At 40.5% G+C, this 25325-nt stretch overlaps 1 protein-coding gene across 7 annotated transcripts in view; it reads right to left on the reverse strand.

Moving 5' to 3' along the window:
* Nucleotides 1-5829: 5829 nt before the first annotated feature.
* Nucleotides 5830-25325, reverse strand: part of casz1 (castor zinc finger 1) — a 234454-nt gene continuing 214958 nt past the window's right edge. For 4 of the 7 annotated variants that reach the window (XM_017708217.2, XM_037541359.1, XM_017708201.2 and 1 more), the window contains 11 exons: nt 21119-21251; nt 20512-20575; nt 19369-19532; nt 18114-18236; nt 17584-17901; nt 15022-15220; nt 13615-13786; nt 11601-11749; nt 11025-11259; nt 9178-9507; nt 5830-8220 (listed from right to left, as the gene is read on the reverse strand). In XM_017708217.2, coding sequence (XP_017563706.1) covers nt 6959-8220; nt 9178-9507; nt 11025-11259; nt 11601-11749; nt 13615-13786; nt 15022-15220; nt 17584-17901; nt 18114-18236; nt 19369-19532; nt 20512-20575; nt 21119-21251 — 3149 coding nt within the window. In that variant the 3' untranslated portion in view covers nt 5830-6958. Of the gene's footprint in view, nt 8221-9177; nt 9508-11024; nt 11260-11600; nt 11750-13614; nt 13787-15021; nt 15221-17579; nt 17902-18113; nt 18237-19368; nt 19533-20511; nt 20576-21118; nt 21252-25325 lie in introns of those variants that run through there. The other 3 variants (XM_017708226.2, XM_017708234.2, XM_037541360.1) reach the window with 2 other exon arrangements.

Here is a 25325-nt window from a genome sequence, read left to right on the forward strand (position 1 = left end):
TTCTTCCCTTTTTTGGATCCTTTTGGTCATAAATAAAATGATGAACCTCAAAAGTGAGAGATGAGTCAGTCCAGGTGCTGCACCAACAAAACAATGAAATAAACCCAAAAAGGAATTTGGAACTAAATGTGAAGGACTGAAGTGAAACCTAGGGAAAAGCTGATTTTTCCCTTCACAAATGTACTTAGCGGTAAAAGTACTATGAGAAGTACAGATGTGTCAAAATTATATCTACAGCTAAGTAGCCACCTCTGACAATAAGACCATGAATGCTTTCTCTTCTAGATTTAACCAAAATAAGTGCTAAGTGCATGTAGACAGACACATACTATAGAAGATTTATACATGAGGCCAACGTTCTCCAAGGAACAGCCTTATAAAAAGCATCTTAAGACCATGATGGAAGGAAATTAGAGATGCAGTCTGGGTCTAAAAAGCTTTTGGCTCAGATGCATTGGTTTAGGACAATCCTCAGTCTATATGGGACCTTTACACTGTGTGGAGGTTGTTCAAAGAGCCCATATCGTGCAGGTTCTACCCTGTGGTTTGTGAAAATGTATGTACTAAAAACAGTCATATTCATTTTTATATACATTTTTCCAACCTCTCTCTATTGCTTAGAATCAAACAGGACCACCTTTCACACTAATATCTGTAAATGAGCTCTGTACTGATCGGCTGTCCTGTACTGCATCTTATTGAAAAAGCAGCCCAAGCTGAAACAGTCTGTATAACTTCAGTCTGAAGGGGTGGAGCTAAAATGCTGTAGACTAAATAAGTGGATATGTGTAAATGTGTTTTTGAAAATTCAAAATAGGATGTTTTTGCAGCTTAATTTTTATACCATCACTGTTGGAACAATACCTTGTATCTCCTTGTTTCTTGCACTAAAATTTAAGAAAGTTCTCTAGAACTCTTGTTCTGACAAAGTCATATTGTCTGGGGAGTGAACGGTACATTTTTAACCTTGACATTGTTTACATGCTGTATCAATCCAAAGAAAGGTTTCCATGTCATGGGTGTTTTGGACTTTAAAAAAGGGTTCTTCACTTCTCAATTACAAAAATGTGTCTATCAAGGGAAAGGTTCTTTAGGGAACCAAAAGTAGTTCTCTTTTTTGGCATTGCTCCAAAGAAGGCTTTTTTCCAGTGCCTTTTTTGAGACCGGTAGACAGGTCTAGAAATGAGCAAGGTCTGGATGAGACCTTGAATGGCCTGTTTTAAGAAGGGCCGTACTGTGGTAATGTTGTGAACTCTAAGTCTGGGTAAACTGGCAGTTGGTGTCTTTTAATCAAAAATAAACAACGTTTCAGTATGTTCTTCTCTAAGATGATTGAAAGCAGCATCTTCTCTGTTCTTTGTTTTTGTGTGTGGTTGTCAGGTGCATTAGTCAGCCAGTCACAGTGTAACTGCTGCCTATGCTAAAACTGGTTCATTTAAAGTATTTCTGTTCAGTGAGGTGGATAATAGAGGCCATTGAATTGAGCTTCATCTGTTCGTGTGCTGGTGTCGTGTGGAGCCGCTGTAGCTCCAGACATATGTACTGCACACCTGTCACCACATCTACACACACAACTGTTCCTTACGCAGACTGTTCCAGAAACACCAACAACCAACACACACACACACACACCCTCGCCTTTTGTTACCATGTTTCTGAAAGGTTGTGTCCACACACAGCGCTCTGCAAAAGCCAGATGACCCTTCATTTATTACTGTCAGTCAAAATGGCTGGTTAGTGAACATCATCCATTTTAAGGAGATATTTCTGAAGAGATAAGATGCAAGTTAAACCACTTGCATAACGAAGGGAAAGTCTAAGGAAAATAAGTGAAAAGGTTATGAAACAAAACTATAAAAAGGATTATAAGATACAAGAAAATGGTGCTCTAGATCATGATGTCACCATCATATAAACAGTACTTTCATCTTGAGAAACTCAAGCTCCACTCTTGCTTCAGATCTGAAAAAAAACAGACGTTTCTGTCCGTCCTTCTACTGTGAGGTCTGAAAGGATGTGAAGCTGTCAAGAAACTCTTACTGAGAAAAGGAAATGGACAAAAAAGAAAATTTGAAAATAAATAAAGGAGAAGCTGGTGTTCTCAGAACAATGGATCTGAACTGAAACTGAAAACAGAAATAATTAGAAGCCGTAATAAAGGCAAAGGGCAGACATACTAAATACTAAACTGTATTATATTAAGTTTACTTATATTTAAGGTTACTGTGTCATTTTCTAACACTGATAAATGAAAAACAATGAATGGATGACTTGAAAATTCAACAAAAGAAGTGTGATCTCTGACTTTTGCACAGTTCTGTGTAAGGAGCTGAGCGTATGCACTTCATTTTCAACCTTCACCCACCAACTCTGAGTTATGTATGGCTTTAGGCTTTAAGAGCAAAAGTATAGACCTGCTCTCTTACTGTTTTTCTTTTTTTTCAGGTATTTTCCTTCGTATATTATGGAAAGCAGACGTGTAATCCACTTACTCCCTGCTCTTCTCTTTATTTCTTAATTAAAACAGTGAAATGATCTGTCATTTCGGCAGCAGCCTATGTGGGATTTGTAGGCTGCTTCCGTCTGGTTTTTGTGTAATATAATTTTCATGTTTATTATTATTATATTTTTTTCGAGATTATATACAGGATGCCAGCTGGCAGACAGATGGTGGTGGCTTCAACTCGTTTTTATTTAAAGAAACATCAGAAGGAAGAGGGGAGAGGAGAGAACAGCTGGAGGAGGAGCAGCCAGCAGTCTGGCCATTGTGAGGCCTCAGATCAGACCGGTTAGAAAAAAATGACCCACAGAGCTGATGGACTGCACCATCCACCTGAGAGCATCTATACACCACATCATGATGACTTGACCCCAATTATGGCCACCACTCCCACTGTTGTGCTGTGCTTCAGGGTTCTACAGAGAGATCAGTGCATCATGTTTCTTTTCAACAAGGCTCTGCACTTCAGATCTATGTTCACTGTTTACTTATTTACAGAAAACAAAATCCACATAATTTTTCCTGCTTGTGCTTAGATTAAGCTATGATGGAGCTCTTGTCTTTTAAGTCGTAGATCGTTGTAGATTCTCAGGGTGCTTTGCACCGGTTTGGTTTGCACTGTCTGCACATTCAATAGGTCTCTCGGGATACGAGCTAAATATCTGCTAAATGGATAAATGTAAATGTAAATGTTGGTTTTGTCTTAACAATATTAAAAACCTCTGAGGCAGGTTAATTAATTAATGAAAGGAAATGAAAGCTGTGTGAATGGAAATGGTACATTTAGGCAGGGTTAATTGTATCACACTAATTGGCTAGTTGTACCAGTCAATAAGATGTCTGATGAATCGATGAAATCAATTAATTCAATACAATTCTATGCTGAGTTTGTACCAGATGAGCTTTCCAACCTAAACACATAAATATATGTGTATTGAAATTAATATGTATTGTGAAAAGAGGCAAACTTGGCTAGTCTGTGACCAAAAAGTAGAAAAGCAAATATTCAAATGATAAAATGTTCATGTATTTTTTCCATATTTGTTTTTGGTGAAACTGTGAATGACAAGCTGATAAATTTTGAATTCATATTAAGGGGATATGTACTCTGTTTACTCTGAAAGGCTGAGTAAAACTAACCCCACTGTGTGGAGGATGTGCTTGGCCAGCTGTCATTGTAGGTTGTTTACATGCTTCAAAATGATGCAACATTACAGCCACAAAGAGGGATGAGTTCTTTGACCTATACACACAATCTAAAAAGATGGTGGAAAAAGTGTTCAGTTTAAAATGTCTGAAATATCTGTCTGATTAAATTCACAGATGTTGTTATGGGAGACGTAGATGACTAAAAGCATGTTCTGCTTCAAGTTTTTGTAACTACATAAAAACATGCAATTTTTTACCGACTCTTGTCTTTACACCAGGCCAAAGGCCCCACAAGAATCCAATTGAAACAAATAGCCGCTAATGCTAATCATGCTGTCCAGGTCCAGTAATACCTTGTTCGGATGGGAAAGCTGTGTGACCCAGCAGCTCTACATAAAATACAGCAAGCACAACGTTACAAGCTGAAACACCGCTTAGCACATCTGCATTGTTATAATAATTATATTTTCTTTATTTTTTTTTTTACTTTTTACAAATCCGGCTATTTTACACACATAAAATGTATTCAAGTGCACAGTACTATCTTCCCAGCCAAAGAGCCATTTTGACATTTTGTTTTCTTTTTCTTATTTCGTCAGGAAACAAAGAGAGTGGACATGAGTGAGTCCGGCTTGCACTTGAGAGCAGAGAGCCTGTCAGAGAGGCTGGAAGCAGAATACAAGTCAACAAATGAACTCAATTAAATTAACAAAACAATAAATTCACACAAAAAAAGAATGACAAACAAAACTGAATAAAAAGATCATATTAAATGACCCAGATATCGGATGATGAACATTGTCACTGTATTTTTCTGTATGTTGCACAACTTGAAAAAATATGAATCAGCTAATGCAAAAGTCGATGGTAGAAATGGAGCTTCACTGTTTCTCAGTGCTACAATGAGAACATCTGAATATCTTTACCACTAACTGGCTACCTCTAAGGGGAAACCATGAGAATTACAATAATAATAATAATGATAAAAAAAATTAACACACATGAGCAAACTATTCTTATTTCAATAATTAACCTTTTTATTCTTTATTTCTCCTTTTTATTGTTTTCTTTTTAAAGGAACCTTTTAATCAAAGAGCATTTTGTTCATATATATAGTTTTTACAGAAGAAAATACTATACAACCTTTTACCTCCTGGAACAATATTTTGAAGATAATCATCTACACATTTAATTACCTATATTATGATAGTTCTTTCAAAGCCGTGTTTAAGAAATAATTAATTGTAATTTCCTTGCTTCAGTTTTTTTCACTACACAGTCGCTCATTTTCAGCTGAAGCCAGGCAAACAAAATTCATTGTTTCTTTTTTTTTCTTTGTAATTTGGAGCGGAGCACTGCAGTAATTTCCTCTGTATAGAATTCATTTAAATTACAGTCATCATTAGTGTTACTCGTTAGGCAGGCCAGGCTCTGGCATGCCTGTTTCATATTGAAATCATCCAATCTCAGAAGCAAAGAAAATCAGTCCTTTTTTTTTTTCTTTCTTTTAAATAAAACACAGAACAACAGGTCTTCGTCACACCGACAATTATTTGTGCATCAAAGCAAAGTGAACAAAACAACATTGTTAAGCAATTTCCCTGTTAAAAGATATATGCCATTATATTTCCATAAGGTAAAAATGAATCTAAAAAGTGCAAAAACACCCTAATTTTTTTTCTCTTTGCAAGGTCACATAAATATTAAATAAACTGTCAGAACTGGAGCTCAACCACAGCTTTTAGAAAGAGAAAACAAAGCCTTAAACATTGTTTTCTGTCTGTATCGTTCAAACGAGCACACACTTCTGGAGCATAGCTTCAGCATCTCTTACGGCGATCCCTCCGAGATGCTCTCCTGCATTTTTTTCCGTCCATCCTCAGCCGAGAAAGTCTCTCCTTTTATAGCAGATATATGAGGCTTCTAAAAAATGAAGCTTCAACCGTGAAAGACTCCAACTGTGAAATTTTCTCACAACTTTTTTTCATGCTATGCAATTTGTAATCAAAAGAAAGAAGAGAACAAAGTTACCTACAAGCTACTAGATCTTCCCTACGTTCAGAGAACACGTTCTGTCTTGTCTGATGGATACTTGAGTGCGTTTGTTAGTCCATAAAGAGCAGAGGAGCCTTCACGGAGTCCCTTTCCCAATCCCCCACCCCCCCACCCCCCACAACCCTCCTGGACAGCAGCACCAGCAAGTACTCACAATCCTCCCCAGTCCATTTCTTCTGCAGCGACAAACACCAGTATCCACTGGTCACACCTCTGCAATCGGACAGTAATGCAATGACAACAGTGACAGCAATAACAACAACAACGAAAAAAGCAATAATAATGCAACGATGCAAACGGTAACAAAACGTCTTAAATAGAGGCTTGAGTTTCTAAACTCTATACAAAAGTGCACTATCAATATGCAATGCCAAAAGGGTCCACATTTCAAAAGAGAGAAGGAAAAAAAAAATCGAGTGAGAGCTAGCTTTTGGTGTGGTGTGTTCACTGAGACAGACGTTTTATGGCCTACAGCTTGCAGTCACTGGTCACTGTTTTGTCCCGAAGAGACGGAGCTGAACTGTCCATATGGAATGGAGCCTATGACACAACTGACCATGAGAGAACATTTATGTGAGAACTGTGATTATCGAAAAATAAGCATTAAAAAAGAATCAAGTGTTAAACGGAAAAACATAAAAGCCAAAGCACTGATGCAGGCCCCTGCCCTAATAAAATAATAATAATAATAATAATAATAATAATACAGGATGTCATGAATCTGTTGTTTTAGCACATTCGTTTAAAAAAAAAACTCCCCTTTGTATTCAAAGCGTGCCATTTCTTTCAATTGGTACAAGGGTTCTGCAGTTCAGTGACTGCACTTTAAAATGTATATTAACATCCACACACAACTACCGTATATAGATATTCATATATATAGATTTTTTTCATTATTTTTTCCACACACAAAAAGTAACAAACAAAATAGAATAAATTAAAGTCAAACATGCACGCACACACAAAAAAGACTGATGTGTAGGAAAATGTTTACATTGCCACCCATGTGTAAAAGACGGCCTCGTCTGTCTAGTTATCGGTTCATTTTTTTAATGCATAATTAAATTAATAATGTTGGTCATCGTGTAAACATCTTAATAAATCATTTTGGGCCTTCACTTTTCTTGCGTAATTGTTGTTTTCTTGTCATCCATCGTGTCTCTAAGCATGATAAACGAGGCCACTCAAAACTCGGGATTTGTTCATAGCGTACAGGGACTGTTTCTTCCTACTGGAGTTCCTATACAGCGTCAATCACAGGTCAGCCTCGGGTTCCTCTTTGTCCAGTTGGGAAGTGTCAGCATGGTTCATGGAAGCATCAAAACTCTCACTGTTGTCTTTTTCACCGTCCGGCTCAGGCATGGAGTCGTCGTACGAGTCTGTGTTCAAATCTTCTTCTGGCTCCTCTTCTTCATCCTCTTCATCCTCCTCTTCCTCATGCGCGGTGGGCTCTTCTTCGGGCGACAGCTCATCCTCGGGCTCCCCAGACGTTCTGGTGGTGTCATCTCGGCTGTGTCCCAGGCTCATGATGGGAGCATTGGGTGTAGCCCCAGGTGCAGTGGTGAGGGAGTCCCGCTGGAGCTTCTTGCTAAGATCCAGGGAATCGGCCAGACCCAGGCCAGCTGCATTCTTCAGGAAGAAGAGCGAGCTGCTGGTATCTGTGCCCAGGTTCAAGGAGCTGTCCAGGTTGACCATTGGGCGATGATGCTCAGGGTATTCACCCATGCCTGGAGGAAGGTAAATGGCTGCCCCACTGTTGTGGGGTAGCCCCTGGGCCACCCCGGGAGAGGTCGGGGGCAGATTCAAGGACGAAGGAGGTGGGACAAGTCCCATCTGGTGGTGGCCTTCTTGGTTGGGCGAGACGGAGGGAGGCTCACCTCTTTCTTGCTTTTCATGCTTGCGTTTGTGCGAGTCCATCTGGGACATTCCAACCACCGTATGCTTGCACTCAGGGTAGGTGCAGTGGAAGTGGGAGCACTTCAGTTTGTACTTGCAATCAGCCACCTCGCAGTCAGCACTGGAGCTGAACTGGCAGAAGCCGGCGGCACTGATCACGTCCTGTTTCCCATGGTGTTTACGGTGTGCCGTCACCTTGGTGCTGTCCGTGCAGCGGAAGCCGCAACGTAGGCAGTGGAAGTGTGTGCTGTTGCCAGAAAACTGGCAGTCGGCAAAGCCACAGCTAAGCGATGACTTGAAGCGCTTGAAGTCATCCAGCACCAGGTTGTCCACGCGGTCGTGGTGCTGTGCGTGCTTGTACATGTGCGTGCGGCCACAGAACTTGTAGCCGCAGTTCTCACGCGTGCAGTGGTAGTGGGTGACCTTCAGTGAGAACTGGCATGCTGTGTCCTTGCAATCCTCATACAGGTCATAGCGGCGGAAGCCCTCCAGCATCATGCCCTCATCCAGCATCTTGCGAGACGAGGCCGTCTTGCGACGCTTGCCAAAAGGTGACATGTCCTCGATGATCCAGAAGCGCTTCTTGGCGCCAGTCGCCGTGGGGATGGAGATGGTGTTCCCTAAAGAAGTGAAGAAGAGATAGAAGTGACTCATGAGGCCTGCTGTACTGAGGGAGCTATGAAGCTACTATTTCTGGCTATGAATAAAACCACTGCTGAGGTGGAACGAAGACAAAGAGGCGTTGGCTCTGGTCACGACTAAAAGCACATATTCATATTTTTTTAGCTAATGTGGTTCCAAACTATGCTGTAACATTATTTTATTGGTGTCATAAGAAAACCTTGCAAGCCAATCAACTACAGCATTTAAAATTGCTGACCACTATTTAAATTGTGTTAAAAAAATCTGACAAGTTACTTCTTACAGATTTTCACAGGTTAAGAATGTTTTTCCTTCTTCTGTTCAGTTACTGTTTCAGAGATATGAGGTTTACTCGCAGCAGTGATTTTATTACGATAATAGGGTATGACATTCTCTACGTAGTGGAGGTGTGAAGACAAGGAGTCTACACATTCCTCTCTTTGTTTTTTTTGTGCAGGTGGCATGCTTTAGTGAGCAGCCTGAGGTCACACTTAATGGGATGATCCCTGTCCAGAGGAGTAGGGCTTCCATAAAACCCTGGGACAATTAAGATGTGAGTTTCACCATTGCCCACTAATAAAATACACAACTTGAAAATATACCATTACTATTCAATTTGTGTGAACATTTAATGATGAACTAAGCAATATAAATAGTCAAAAATGGTCCAAAATGAAACTTCATAAAACTTTTTTTCAGGGACATGAGGTTTTCTTATGACAGTGATGGTAAATTAATAGAAAGCATAACAAACAGATCGACCTAAATCATTTATTGTCTGTTAAAAAAAGATAAGGTTAAAAAGTTTTAAAAAGCACTTTTTGCCAATTCTTTTCCAGCAAATTACTGCTTTTTAGACTAATGATGCTAATCTATGTACGCCTAAGCCAGTCTACTCTAAAGCTGCAGAGTTCTGTCGGAGGTGGGATAGGTACCTGCAGCATCCTGCACTATAGGGACGTCATTTTTAACCGGAGACGGAGTAGCAATGATGGGGCTGAAAGCTGGTGTGTTGGTTGGCATGACAACACTCCGAGTGGCTCCGAGAGAGGCGCTGAGCAGAGAGTATGAGACACAGGATGGAGAGAGGAGGTATGGGAGCGAGGGGAGAGGAGGCCGCAGGAGAGTCGGAGGGAAAGATGGAGGCTGGGACTGGAGCGGAGCCTGAGGCTGGGGTGGAGGAGGTGGAGGAGGTGCAGATTGAGAAGTGGGAGGAGTTTCAGCAGAGGAAGTGGAAGCAGGAGGAGGGAGCTGACAGCCTGGTCCTATAGAGACAAGGTGCCAAGGGGAAGTGGAGGGGAAATAGGAGGTACAGACAGACAGACAGACAGACAGGTGCATACAAAAACAAACACAGACACATCCACACACACACAGGGAATGGGAAGTAGAAAGGGAAGAGATCAAATAATGAAATACCAAAAGCCAAATGACAACAAAAAAGGAAAAAAATCAAACAGCCAAAAGCAACAGTGATGAGAATGAAAGATAATATTTTGAAACCAAATGGTGAGAAACATTTAAATCATTCCAATGCAGGAAAGGCCAGATTCAAATAGCAAAAAGCCCAGATTTAAGCCCAGAGAAACTGTGTGCTTGTCACAGAATGACATCAAGTGAATGGTTTAGGTGGATATTATGAGAGTGCGATGCCTCTGTTATGGAGTTGCCACAGGGATGGCATTAATGTGAGGAGGGTGTGTGGAGGACTATATAATAAATTTACTGCTCCATAATTTGATAAGTGTCATTACTGTGGAAAACATTTGCCGGCTCTGATGCTTCATGGACAAGTTGTTGTGTTTATGAGACACAACTACAAGCAAGACGAGAGACAGTGGAAAAATACAGTGCAGACAATTTTTTTCTTTTTCTTTTTTTATCACCACTTCTCATCAGGGGCATAAGGCCCAAAAGACTTGTACAATCAGTGATACTCATAGGTCTGCACAACTGATTAACTGACATTCACACATTTGAAAGTTTGTTCCAGTGGATAGTGGTCTGTAATAGAGATGAACTGATATGGAATTCCTGGCCCAGTAATGGGAAATTTCCATTTTCTTTGCACATTCTACAATCCATGTATGATCTGCATATGTAAAAAAAGCTAACACATACTCTACAGGGTACTAACTGAAATATGACATTTCTCTTGAAAGTGTTAGTGCAGATAAACAGTGCATTTCTGTTCATCTGTTGAGGCCACATTTTATGTTTTTTTCCCCCAAATATTTTAAATTCAACAGAAGGAGTGCAGCTGTGCATTGCATGTGCTGAAGTGTGTTCTCTGTAGATGACGTGAACTTCAATGACGTAATCATTCACTTGATTAATTTTACCAATCAACAAAAAGTCATCTGAATAGGAGCACCTAAACTTTTGCATACGACTGTATATATTTAGTACAGCAACTTCGAAGAGTGACTAAATGTAACATTAGGACTAAGTACAACAGTGGATGCCTGCATGAATGGGGTATCACATTTCTAAATATATATATGCCAGTACATGAAGAAATTCCAACAGGGCAAGTTATCAGTTCTAATGATCAACTGTATTTCCAACATTGCCTGTATAATATTGATAATTTATCACTTTTCCCAATTATTTGCAAAAAATACATCAGCCACTGTTATATCATGCACCCCTACAATGTAATGTTACACCACTGATCAGTAAAAGCCAGCCTTAAGCTAATGATAAACTTTAATATTCTTTAATGTTAAACTAAATCTAAAGATTGATGATGATGACGATGGAGATGGAGGAACCTCCTCACCTGCAGGGGAGCTGTCGTTGCCCACTGGAGTACTGGTGCAGCTGCGGTCCTGGTTAGAGGACTCTGAGGAAAGGCCTAGTGGGCTTCCTCCACCCGTGTAATCCATGTAGTCATCATTCTCCTCCATCATGTTGGAGAAGCTGGTGGTCAGGCTTGGGTGGCTGGCTATAGTGCCAGACGAAGCCAGGCTGGCCATATGCTGCATCTCTTCTGACTGGTGGCCATGAGGGACCACCTACAACAAAGCAAACCCAGCATTCACTCACAGAGAACAGTGCAACAAACAGTGAAAAACAAATACTTTGACCAGTAGCTGTGGCAGCTTTTTGGGTCAGACTCAACAAAGGCTTTGTTGCAAAGCAGTTTTCTGTGCATGATAAGCAACTGCAACTTATCAAATGCCTCAATCAGCCTAGTGTTTACTTCCTCTTTGTACTTCAGCAAAGCTATTATTATGAGTATGTTACAAGGCCTTCATAGCACTTTTCCAAACACAATGAAAAAGGGTAAGAACGTCTCCAAAAATGTCAGTGAAGACTGTTTTCAAGCTGGACGTTTATCAGTAAATTTGCACACCTGAGATGGAACCCGGTCAAAGTTCTTCCCCAGCATCCTTCTCATGTGTTTGCGGGCGTGGGAGGTCATCTGGTGCTTGAGCAGGAAGGAGAACATGCAGCCCTCGCGGATGCAGTGGAAGTGGCTGTTCACCTGGTTGTACTTGCAGCCTGCACAGCAGGGAGGAAAGCATTACTTTCTATTAGCGAAACCCATCAACGGCCAAACTCCTGCTTCAGACACCACATCTAGCACTGATTCACAATAAGGTGATGATGAGCATTTGGAAAGCCACAGCAGATGAGTCCAGTCTTTATTACTTTCTCCAGAGTGTCACACTGAGAAAGTGGAGCTTTTGAAGATTAGACCTGTGGTGCTCTTTATTACAATGACATCTTTTATTCAATTTGGAATTTACATAAATACATTCTGCATTTGGAGAGGCAATAATGCACAACCCTGCAAACCAAAGTAAACACACAATTATTTCCATATTAAATTCATTTTTCACAACCTATCTGTTGTTATTGTATCTATTCAGTTCTCACTTTTTTCTGCCCTTCTTTATATGGAGGCCCTACAGATTTTAATTGCTATATGTTTTCAAATTAAATGACTGTTTTTGTGGGCTAATCAAATAATGTAGGAAGCTAGTATTAATTTATAGTGAATAACGCACACAAAAAATAATTGAATGAGTAACATGCAGGGCAGGTGCCGACTTGTCCGTTACCATGGCATCCACGGTGCAGCACAACAAGCCGCTTGTCATCAGATTGCTTTTGTACACATAGGCGATATACTTTAAACAGAGGGAGTTGAGCAAATAAGAATGACATGCTAAAATATCAAGGTTCTTTGTGCCACTGCGTCCTAGTAACATCATCACCAGCGCTGTGTTTAATGCTGCTGCCATGGATACAACTCTCCCAGTCCAGCTGAACCATCAATTTTTTATGTCTCTGCCACTTGCTTTTGTAATGCGCTCCTTTTTTTTAACCTGCAAAACAATGATGCAGTGGGGAATTGAGATGCTAAAAACCAGGGGAGTTTGGTGTCACTTTTGGCTTAGTTTCCTCTCTACCGCAAAGTTTCTCTTTTTCTTCTCTGCAGAGGAGGGGTGGAGAGGGGGAGAAAAAAACTTTCAATTTGCCTGTGTGATGATGATCGAGGCTTGAAAAAGAGCAACACAAACAGACCGAGCTAGACAGGCACAGTAATTAACAAACATGTGTAATTGCTCATTCCTGACAGGTTAAATATACCCAAGAAAACAGCCTCTGTTTGATTGCTTACTATAAATACTGAAGTATTAATGTATGACAATAAGGCAGACAACATTTTTCTTGGGCTGATCTTAATTTAGATGAAATATTCCCAGCTTTACAATTTTCAGCACCCAAATTATTAACACAGGCCGAAAGTTGTGAAATACATATAGGGTTTAGCCAGGGGACTTCTTCTGTGGTACTGTGACCGTATAGTGTTAGTTACTACAAGACGTCCACAGAAGACTACATCAGTGAGCTGATACTAATGGGGTAACAGTTACTGGGAAAGCTCTGCAGAATTCAGTGAATAGGTGTGAGGCACGCTGCTTTCGTGCCATGTGCATTGCGCTGTGATGGTGTGACAATTAGCGTGTCAGTGGAGGGAACAGCACTTTTCCTCTGCCTGCTGGAGTGTGTGGAAACAGTGTGTTCACAGCAGGCGACTGTATTGATGCGGAATTACTATTACATCATCACTGATCTGATTTCACACCTTCTCTCCTCCATCCTGCTCCGCTGCTATCTGTGACTGCACCGCTGCAATGGAGTGGGGGCTCAGATAAAGAGAGGGTGTCTGGAAATATTGATCTTTAATGAGAAGACAATGACTGAAATAATGAGGTGTGTAGGAGGCCTCAGTTGTGATCTTATGCTTCATTTTTACTCCCGAATACGTAAGGGAATATAATGACCAATGGTAAAAGCAGCAAATGACGATGTCTCCGTATTATCCAATATATCCGATTTCCAGGTTTTACACTTACCGAGACGGCCACACTCTTCTCTCTTGGTGAAGTATTTGAAGCCATTGGCTGCACGTCTCTCTGCTTTCTCATGCTTTTTAATGTGCCAGGGCAGCTTGGTGGTGATGTTGGTGACGAAGAAGCAGCCGGGTCTCAGACAGTGGTAATGGCCCCTCATTCTAAACTCACAGTGCTGAAAGGAGAAGTGACAAGAAGGAGACATAACATATTGTCACATTTTGTTTAATTAACCAAACACATATTGACAAACATGAAAATTTTTAGATTTTCATACAATTTTGAGTAAGCATATAAATAAACAGGAATACACTTTATACTTCTGTGGGCCTTAATTTTTAGTCTGATAAAATAAATCATTGATAAGCGTTTAAGTTTCCATAATGATCTGCATCTACATTTGTGTGCATGCCTACTCAGGAACTATCATAGTACATACAACAATAAAGGCAGCATGGTGCTTCTTTAACATAGTGATACAACACGCTATAGCTGCAATACCACATGCTGATCCATTTTACTGTGACCAACATGGACAATAATGTGCTACTACTCTGGGGTGTATTTTAATAGCTCTCTAAATACACTACTTGTAAGACATCAGAAAGGAGATCTTCTTTAGCGTAGCCAATTATTTGACGCTGCATTCATTTGCAAGCATTACTTTACTGACCATCTTTTGAGCCAAAAATTAATGACAATTGTTCTGATAAGCCATCACTGCACCCTTCTAAAAGAGAACAGTAAGTAGGTTATACCCCCTCATTAAGTCCTTCTCTTTCCTCTATTTCAGGCCACATTACAAGGGCCGTCTAACTGACCAGCACTGTTAGAAATTTTAGGCTCCAGGGCCAGTCACTGACCCCACCACAAGCTCCTCATTTAGATCATTTGGAGAATCCTACGCTTTATACAGCCTGTCATTGACTTATTTAGGTAAGAACATTCCCCTCCTGCATTGTAACCTGCTTCCAAACCACCATCTGTTTGCCGAGAGGCATCTCCCTCAGGAGCCGACAAACAGGATCTACTCTGCTCAGGAGAGAAGGAGGGGGTTTAGGAGAGAGGGGACGGGGCGCATAAATGAATGCATTTAAACAGGTTTGGCTCCAAATAAGGGCATGGGAAAGAAGAGGAGCGCTTTGTTCTATTAATGATGACATTTTTGATGAAAAGCCTAGACTTTCTTCTCCTCCCCTCTTTGGAGTATTTAAGTATTTTTCATCTTAATTCTTAAACCATGAGTTAACCAGATCCCATAAATATCTTGTTTTAATCATACAATTGCAGCTGTTTTCTATTTTCCTGCCTTCATGTATGTATTTTCTTTGATATCTGAGTGCAAACACATCTGCAGTTTTAAAGCTTTGGTGCTGCTGCAGCACTACTAGGCCTGAGCCGAGAGCTCACCTGGTTGGGACAGAGACACTGCAGGGAGTAGTAAGAAAACTGGTCTCGCACATTCACCAGGCTATTGTTGGGGTTGATGTGGTCCAAGCAATGTGACTCAGCCTTCCCAGAGGTCTTGCACACATACTTGCAGTTGCCAAACAGACAGTGGAAGTGGAATTTATTGGAGTATTTGCAGTCAGTGGCCAGACAAGGGTCACTGGGTGAGAAAAAATGAGACAAAACAAATGAGATATCAAATTTAAATCAATAGTCTGAATAAAATGCAGCTGATCTTTAATATTTTCACACCTCCCCTCCGGGCTGTACCCTGTCAAAATGTATATAGTTGTTGGAATTTTATCATTGTAAAAAGTGAAATGAAAAGAGACAAAGGTCTGTCCAGATAATGAGATACTATTCTCATTATTAATTCTACTTTCAATGCTTCTATTATTGCATTTATATATATATATATATATATATGTATATATATATATAAAAGCAACAATAGAATATATATATATATACATATATATATAAAAGCAATAATAGAATATATATATATGTATATATATATATATATATATATGTGTGTGTGTGTGTGTGTGTGTGTGTGTGTGTGTAGATACAGTGGGGCAAAAAAGTATTTAGTCACTGATTGTGCAAGTTCTCCTACTTAGAAAGATGAGAGAGGTCTGTAATTTTCATCATAGGTACACTTCAACTAAGAGAGACAATATGAGAAAAAAAATCCAGGAAATCACATTGTAGAATTTATTTGTAAATTATGGTGGAAAATAATTATTTGGTCACCCACAAACAAGCAAGATTTCTGGCTCTCACAGACCTGTCTGACAGAATTGGCAGAATATCATGTGGTCAGATGAAATCAAAAAAGAACTTTTTGGTAAAAACTTAACTCGTCGTTTTTGGAGGAAGAAGAATGCTGAGTTGCATCCCAAGAACACCATACCTACTGTAAAGCATGGAGGTGGAAAGATCATGCTTTGGGGCTGTTTTTCTGCAAAGGGGACAGGACGACTGATCCGTGTTAAGGGAAGAATGAATGGGGCCATGTATTGTGAGATTTTAAGCCAAAATCTTCTTCCATCAGTGAGAGCATTGAAGATGGAATGTGGCTGGGTCTTCCAGCATGATAATGATCCCAAACACACCGTTCGGGCAACGAAGGAGTGGCTCCGTAAAAAGCATTTCAAGGTTCTGGAGTGGCCTAGCCAGTCTCCAGACCTCAACCCCATAGAAATTTTTGGAGGGAATTGAAAGTCCGTGTTGCCCAGCGACAGCCCCAAAACATCGCTGTTCTAGAGGAGATCTGCAGGAGGAATGGGCCAAAATACCAGCTACAGTGTGTGCAAACCTGGTGAAGACTTGCAGGAAATGTTTGACCTCTGTCATTGCCAACAAAGGTTATGTTACAGAATACTGAGTTGAACTTTTGTTATTGACCAAATACGTATTTTCCACCATAATTTACAAATAAATTCTTTAAAAATCCTACAATGTTGATTTCCTGTTTTTTTTTTTTTTTTCTCATATTGTCTCTCATAGTTGAAGTGTACCTATGATGAAAATTACAGACCTCTCTCATCTTTCTAAGTAGGAGAACTTGCACAATCAGTGGCTGACTAAATACTTTTTTGCCCCAACGTACATAGACAGATAGCTAGGTAGAACTTAATTGATCCCGGAGGGAAATGTGTTTCACTAGTCAGACATATAATTACACATAAACTTAAATAAACTATGCAAAAAATACAAAATAGAAATATATCTAGACATAAGTTAAAGTACAAGAGAAATAAAAGTATAAAAATATATCTATTTACATATTCACATGGCATATGAGACAGTCGCTGACAGACAGCAGGCAATGAGTGGTATGAGGTAGTCTAACAGCACATATTAAAGACATGACTAACTTTGAGTTGCATCAATATTGTAGTGTAAAGTAAACGGCATAGTGAAAAGTGTCATTACAGTAATAGTTGTGATATATTGCACAGTGTGTATTAATCAAAGAGGAGATACAGTGATGTGGTTCAGCACAGTTCAGATAGCAGGAGGTCCTTCTCTGCAGTGAGAATTGTAGAGCCTTATAGCAGTAGGTAAGAAAGATCTCACACGGCGCTCTTTAACACAGCGCAGCTGTGGCATGTATGTATGTGTGTATGTATGTATGGAATCTTTCAGATTGTGTCACTAAACAGGGTTTTGTGTCTTTTTTATCTAAAGTTTTGCACTGGAGCTACATGACAAGTAATGGAAACTTATGTTCCAGCAATTTTTATAGATAACAGTAAGTCTGTTTGAGACAAGTCTATTTGAGTCAAGTGAGTAATATATAGTGGGGTATAAGCTTCCATTACTTGTTAGAAATATTAGCAATATTAATATCTCATAGTTCCAGTGCAAACTTCAGAAAATAAACATGTTTTGGCTGACTGACTACATTTCCGATAAGAAGACAAAAGTAAAAAGAAAAGTATGCTGTATATTCAATGTAATGCTCATCACACTTTATTTTCATAAAAGAAGTGTTTTCATCTCAGCTGTACTCACTTGTCCTGAAACTGCAGGAAGCCAGGTTTGACCTGAGGTTTGGCATTCTCCAGTGAGGTGGTGGCTAGTGGGGAAGTGGCAGGCATGTTGGGCATGGTGGCAGGAAGCTGTGGGATGGAACCAGTCAGCTGCTTCCAGGCCAGCAGGGAGGGGGATGAGCCGTAGCCCCCGGACGCAGCCACACTGGGCACCTCCATGGGGGGAGAGCTGGCCATTGAGATGGGGGCAGTGAGCTGATTGGGGGCGCCCTCATTGGAGTCCTTGCCCTCATTGAAAGAGGGCTCTGGTTTAACCTTTAAGTTGGCTCTGAAGTGGAAGCTAATGGGAGACAGAGAGACATCATTACACCCAATTAGATCCACACACAAGGCCACGATATAACTGCTAAACATAGCACGTCATTAAAATTACCTTACAATAATGGTGTAAATGAGAGAGTGTGAACGCAAATATGCAAACTCGTTCAGCACAGTGAGAACTACGGAGTCTATTGCACGTTTTAGTGTTCATGAGAATAAATGTGATCTCACTTGGCATGTTTGATTGCTCCATCCACAGTGCTGAAGAGAGCACCACAGTCCTCCACAAGGCAATGAAAATGCACCTTGTGCAGGAAGTCACACTGGCCGTCGCACACTTCATCAGTATCATATCTACACAAGGTGTGAAAGGGAACACATGACATATGAGTGAGATAGAAAGATAAAAGTGAGCTACAATACACAGCACTAGTAAATTAATTATTGTAAAAATGTTTATTGTAAAAAAAAATATATTGTAAAATTTTCATTCAGCTTGCTTTGCAAGTACAAAATCTTGCTTATGACACTGAAAGCTCTTAATGGCCTAGCTCCAACATATTTTACTGATCTGTTGAAGCATTAAAGCCTGTCCAGATCACTTCACTCAAAAGAAGCAGGCAACTGTAAACTCTTAATATCACTTACAGCTCAGTTGGTGGATGAAACTTGATGAAAAAAGTGACTGTCTACTGTTTTAATTACAAATAAACATTTTAAATTAGCATTATTATTGAGTCTCATTTAAGAAAATGTGTGTAATGTAGGGCTTTCACTATTAAATGTATAGGTAATTAAGAAATTGATTGATTAACTGACAGGTTGAATTTAATCAAGCAATTAGAAACCAATGCAATAATAATGCTATGTTTGGACTAGAAGCTGCTGTGATATTTCATCTGGGCTTTGGAACAAAATGTAAAATATCATTTGTCTTGGCCAAGTGTTTTATTTCCACATACCTAACCAGGTACAAACACTGTACATGGTAGTGACGAGCTAAAGATGACATTAAAAAGGTGACAATGACAAAGTGCAGGAGCTGCCCTAACTAGAAACAGAAATCATGAAGGCAGAGAAGAATAATGGGCTGTAACACAACAGGCCTTCAACAGTACACTGTGGGAAAAAGGGAGAAATCCTTCTGGCAAAAGATGAACTCTACTCAGTTCTGGTTCTAGAAGGTCAACTGAAAGATGAAACTGGGTTGATGTAATAGATTTTTTGTATATTATTATTATTATTTTATATTAATTTGAAAAGGGGTATGTTCTTAGGGTGTAACAATAGCAGGACTCTTTTTGATGCTATAATACATTTATTTAACTATGCAAAGAACTATTTCAGCACCCAAATGTTTCTTTGAGATACCATGCTTCAATATTTATATGTTTTATATATATTTAATCCAGAACCCTTGAAGAACCCCTTAAGGGTTTATGCCCTTGAAACGAGTAAATTTAGTGCATCACTGTTCTTAACATACCTGCGCAGGTACGTCTTCCACAGCTCGGCTGGCTTTTCTGGAGCGGGCCTCTTCATCAGCCTGCTGAGATACTGGACTGTCTCGGAATTCTCCGGTGCTTGGCCCCCTTCCAGCTCTGACTTCATGGTCAGAGCACTGAAGAAGCCCGGGTTCACCTGCGTCATCTGTGCACACAGTGAACAAGCCGTCATACACAGGCGCACATATGCACACGCATGCAGGCGAGCGCAGCTACAGAGTTTACAAATACAATCAGCCCCCACTTGAACACAGGCCAACATACGCATGCCAAGTGTCCTTTGTGTGAGCCTGGGTGTGCTTTATGTGACGCGCTGGGTTGGAACAGGAGCCCTAAAGACACCCGTGAGTGGCTAGGGTGGAGAGCTTTAGGACATTTAAACAAAATCAGTCCCCCACCAGAGCTCACAGGCTGCTCTGTGCCAAACCCCATGAATGTGCTATAGCTATAAGCCCAGGGCACAGTTACATTCAGCCAGAGAGAGAGAGAGCGAGAGAGAGCGAGAGAGAGCGTGAGAGAGCGTGAGAGAGAGAGAGAGAGAGAGAGAGAGAGAGAGAGAGCTGAGCAGTGCTGAGCCCCAAGGAAAAACACAGTCTGATCCCTCTTTAAATCATCAAGGTAATGGAACTCACACTCTACAGCATTTGTATTAGTCAGAAAAAGATGTATGATTAAAACAATGTCCATTTTAATCTCCACAAAAACACACAACATTTAAATATTCGCCCTGTAACGTTTGCTCTTTTTAAAAAATGAGGGTGACAGTCGCTCTTTTTTTCTCCCCGCTGACTTTTTAATCAAATAATTTACAAACTCCATAAATAAAGATAGAGCGGATGGAAGAGAAAAAGCAGAAAGGAGGAGGAGGAAAAAAAATGTGCGCAGAGTTCAAAACAGCTCATCAAAAAACAAACATCTCTATATATCTGGCATGGCACCCAGCTCTTGCTTCATTATATTAATTTGTGAGCGGTAGGCTGGAATTACACTGTATGAAAAATGGCTGGAAAATTTAAATGATACAAACTCATCTTATTAGCGGTGAAACATTAAAAAACAAACAGCCCCCTCTGCGTGTTGCTAATTTGTCTTGAGATGAAAAGCGCTTGATGGATGGATCTTACCTTATTCATAAGTGAGGATAAAAGAGATGTATTTGCTGGTGCAGGGTGTCCGTTTGATTCATTACTGGAACGAGCAAAATGAACAATGTTTAGCCAAGATTTGCATGGGAAGAGTAAATATTATTATTTATTTCAGACTCTGTGAATATGCAATGAAGAGACTGAAAAAAACGCTATATAAATAAGATATAACTTCACAAAGCAAACCGAGTGTGAGGTGGTAAATATCTGGGGTTACATAAACCTCTGCTGACTTTTTAATCAAATGATTAAATTTAAAGAACAACCTGTCATGTTTCAAATCTGATGTGTGCATAATAAAATGCAAAAAAAATTATGAGGAAATCTTTACAGTTTTGATAGATTTCCTCAAAGGGGCATTTGTGACAGAGAGAGGGACAGTGTGTAAATCTCCTCCTTGACCACTTTGCAGACCCACCTTGTGAGGCGATTTTAACAAGAGCACTCACACTAATTAACACAATACGGTATTATTCCTGAGATAAATCACAGCACACCGGCCTAGGCGGGTGCCTGGTGACAAGTGGTGGTGGGAGGAGGGTATGTGGATTGGGGAGATTGCGGGGACGCTATCTTACAGCTATACCTAGGATCTTTCTTGCTCAGGTCGAGGCTGTGCTCTTGCATGGACTCCTGGGAGGCCCCTGAGGTGCCGTCCATTGGCTCCTGCTTCACTTGGACCGGATTAAACCGGCCAGCCTGAGCCTGCTGCCCATTTCCTGTGGAGAGAGAGGTAGAGAGAGAGAGAGAGAGAGAGACAGACAACAGAGTTATTGTTGGTCAGCATTATTACCCTGTGATGAGATCCAATCTGACTTATGTCCGGACTGAGGAGAGGACTGGGAGTGATAATTATTGCAGAATTATGTCAAGCCGTCAAGGCATTTAAATGGTGATTGAGAGGTGGGAGGAATGAGGGAAAAAGACTCCTTTTTCAGTGGCCCTTGTCACAATCCATTTGAGGGCCTGCCTCTTAACAGGTCATTACGGCACACGCTAATACTGAGGGAAAGTGGCAGGTTCAGACGGACACTCCCCCTCCTCCCTCTCATTGCCACTTGTCCTTGTTGGCCTGACAACGGACAGCACTCGGAGCCACCGAGCATGCCCGAAAGGAACATCTGCTCTGACCGTCAGATTGGAGGTGACAGCCAATCAGATCAGTTCAAATAGCACGACCTCTCAATCGGATTTTCATCGTAGGTATGCGGCAAATGTGCTGAGCCAAGACAGGGGGCATAAGGAGGAGTTTTTTAAAAAAAGCAGAAATGATACAGAAGGGGGTAAAAAACGCTGACAAGAATGAACGCCCTGGCTTTTTCCCCAATCCCCAAGTGGTTGAAATATTAATTTGTCCTCAGGCTATACAGAGAAAGCAGGGCCTTTGGTAGCCAGTAAGTGGTATTTTATTAAAAAAAGAAGGAAGAATAACAGCATAGGCCGTGCTGTAACCTCAGTAGCACTGCTGAGTGCATCAGCAGTGATTGGTTTCACCAGGGGTTCGCTGTTCACTAAGCCTGGCCTGCTGAGGAATAGTGACAGGCAAGGACGCATCACCACTGTCTGCCCTTGGCCCTCAGCACTGTGAAGGTTGAGACAATCACATACGAAGAAGAAACCCCTGCAACAAACTGCCATGGGTGATGAACATGCATACACATACATATTGTCACTGTTGCAACCAGACCTCATAAACCTTGTTCACAGGAGAAGGAAAAAAGTATGTAAATTTGTACATGTAATGTATGGTAACAAAGCAAAATTCACAGCACAATTTAAACATTTTGGAAAATTCCACCACTATTTAAACATTTTGGCATTTCGATGTTTGAGATGCAAAGAAAGTCATTCAAAGTGGTTTGATATGAAATAGTTAATTGTAAAGAAACTGACTGATGTCTTTATAAAGGTGATGACAGGAACCAGGTGTCTATAAAATACAAACACTGTTACTATCAAAAATAATCAATGAAGCTGCATGTGTGTTCTAACTTTTTATATATAATGTTGATAATGGTGAAATGGTGGCAAAGTTGTGTTTGAGGGGACTTTTCTTTTTCTATTTTTCCTTACAACATCCTGCATGTACACAGAACTATCTTAAAATAATGTCTCAGGAGTCAGGCACATATTCATATCCATTACATACAGTAACTGACATTAAGACGTTTGTTTCCTATCACTACTGCGGTAAACAATTCTGACTTGACAAGTTCCTGAATGGAGCACAATGGAGTATTTCACATCAAACCACTCTGAATGACCTTACATGTTAACTATTTAATTATACACAAATCAATCAGGGGAATTTCTCTTTAATTTAAAGTAATTTTGGACCATATTTATTGGTCCATTCATGATGAGGTTTTGATATGACAGATGCAATACACCGCTACTGCAAACCCCAGATGTCAGCACTCATGTTTGTATGTAAGTGTATTATCACTTTCAAATTTTCCTTTTCTATTCATGATGAATTGTTCACTTGATACAAAGGGCATGTTTTTAAATGGCAGAAAAAATAAACCGTAATTACGAGTGTGTAATTTTTTATGACGTTAATGATATGATCACGTCACAGGCACAAAACGGGGAAAAGACAAAACATGACTCATTCAGTGCAACTGCTAGAGGTGTGCCACATCCTAACACCACCAGAGGTTCATTGGTAGAGTCCACTGTCTGGCTACTGCAGCAAAATCCCCATCTGGCTAATGATTAACAGAGCTCAGTCCTCCCCGCCCAGCCATCCCTAAAACAAACTAGCTAGCTATCCTTTCAAGAAACCCAACTCCCAGCATGCTCTCTGATCAGTTTCTACTACAGGAAGCCAGCACACATCAAACCATAGCCAGCACACTCCCTCTCCTTTGGGCTGCCTCTGAGAATGAATTGCCTGAAGTTAAAAAAGGACAGTTAAATAATGACCATGCGAGAGGGAAGTCATTAAATCCTTTATCAGCCTTGCAGTCTCCATGACAAACTCACTGATAATCTTAGAGAGAGAGCGGGTGAAGGGTATGGGAGGGGGGATTCTGAGGGGGAGGCGTCTGATCTCAAAGCAGTATTTTTCTGGAAATTATCCAAGAATAATGTTCTAGCGTGTAATTACTCCTGCTAAGTTACCAAGCTTGTGAAAGATCATTTGTACTGTATGTCTAATTAGCGAACCCTTTAGATTCCAGGATCTGGAGAAACACTCAAGGGTAAGCTGGTGTGAAACCTTGATAAAGCAGCAAACATTCAACAAGAAAACTATGACACCTGGATGAATTAGCAAGTTACTTGTCACCGCAGAGTCCTGCAGAGATAGGCTCAAACTAAACCATGTTTGCTTGTGCAATGACTGTCAACTCAGAAAAAAAGAGAGAGAAAAAAAAGAAACTGCCAGAAAATAGCCGCAGTAAACATTGTTCACTCCTTTCTAACGCTGAGCCCTGACCACATCCTCTTCATATTTTACACAAATGTCCTGTTCACACGCTGTTTCTGAGCAAACGCGTAAAATTAGCAATGACACGTTATGATCTGCACTCACAACTCTGCCTGGTGTGGGATTTTTTTCTCTACCTTTTTTTTTTCATTTCTCAAAGGTATCTAAATTAAACACAAGACGTTCTCGCTATGAGCTGGTGAGCTGCTTCATGTTGAAGTGTGAAGTTTTGAGTTACACACACACACACACACATGCACACACTCTCTCCGGTGAAGGGAAGTCGCACCATCTGTGGCTCCCCGCCCCCTGTCCCATCACACGGACCCCATCCCACCCCTCAGAAGTTGTGCGCCCCTTCTCTCTTTTGCAGGGCTCAGCTCTCTCTCTCTGTGGGCCGCAGGTCTACCTGCAGCTCCGTACCTGTAAAGGCCCCAGAGGCGGAGTTTGTGACAGGCTACACGCCCTCCAGCAGCTGCCCCAGCTCTCTCCGGACCCCCTGCCTCACCCTGCTTCCATCCCATTCCCCCCAAACATAGACCCTACACCATGCTGTCTTTACTCACACCTGTTCAAGACCCTACTACAAATACCCACTGTTCAGAAGCCTACACTCCAGTCTACATATGCAGTTACACCTACCATTCAAAAGTTTCAAATCACTTCTATGAATGTCACATCAATTCATTTTTGTTATTATATATGGAATAAAATATATCGCTGTTGTTGGAAGAAAACCTTGTACCTCTAAAATGGTAACTTTGTAGGAGAAGGAGAAAAAATCTCTGTTACTTTTAATGTAAGTTTTGGGCCATTTCTTTGGTCCATTTATCTTTACATTTACACACAATGTAAAGAGCAACAGGCATTTTTAAATTGATAAATGACAAAAATGGAGATAAAAGGTCGCTGACAGCAGCGATATAATAGAAATATGTTAAACCAGGGCAGATCTTTAGGCCTTCAGAGATGGCCTAATACTCTCTGTGAAATAAAAAATACATGTTTCTATTTTTTAGGTTATTTTTATTCAATATACTCACCATGTCTGCTGTATTTAAACCCTGAAAGTACTGTAGTGATGTTCCTGGTTAGAAACAATAGGGTTGAATTCCTGCAATGCCTAACAGATTTTTTTATCTGTTTTATCTGCGTAGATACAGTCAGGTGAGCTTTCACATTGGTTAGGGCTTCAGGAGCTGAATTTAAGGCTGAACTGGTGGGACCAATTTTGTGAAACAATGTTAGTCTAGGATGGCAACCCAAATGTTAAGAATAGCTGTTTTGTAATTTCAACAAAAATCTACCTCTTAACCCCAACATGTTATGTCCATTTTACCATCTGGCTGTAAATATGTCT

The sequence above is a fragment of the Pygocentrus nattereri genome, chromosome 9, assembly GCF_015220715.1.
Source record: "Pygocentrus nattereri isolate fPygNat1 chromosome 9, fPygNat1.pri, whole genome shotgun sequence".
Taxonomy (NCBI): domain Eukaryota; kingdom Metazoa; phylum Chordata; class Actinopteri; order Characiformes; family Serrasalmidae; genus Pygocentrus; species Pygocentrus nattereri.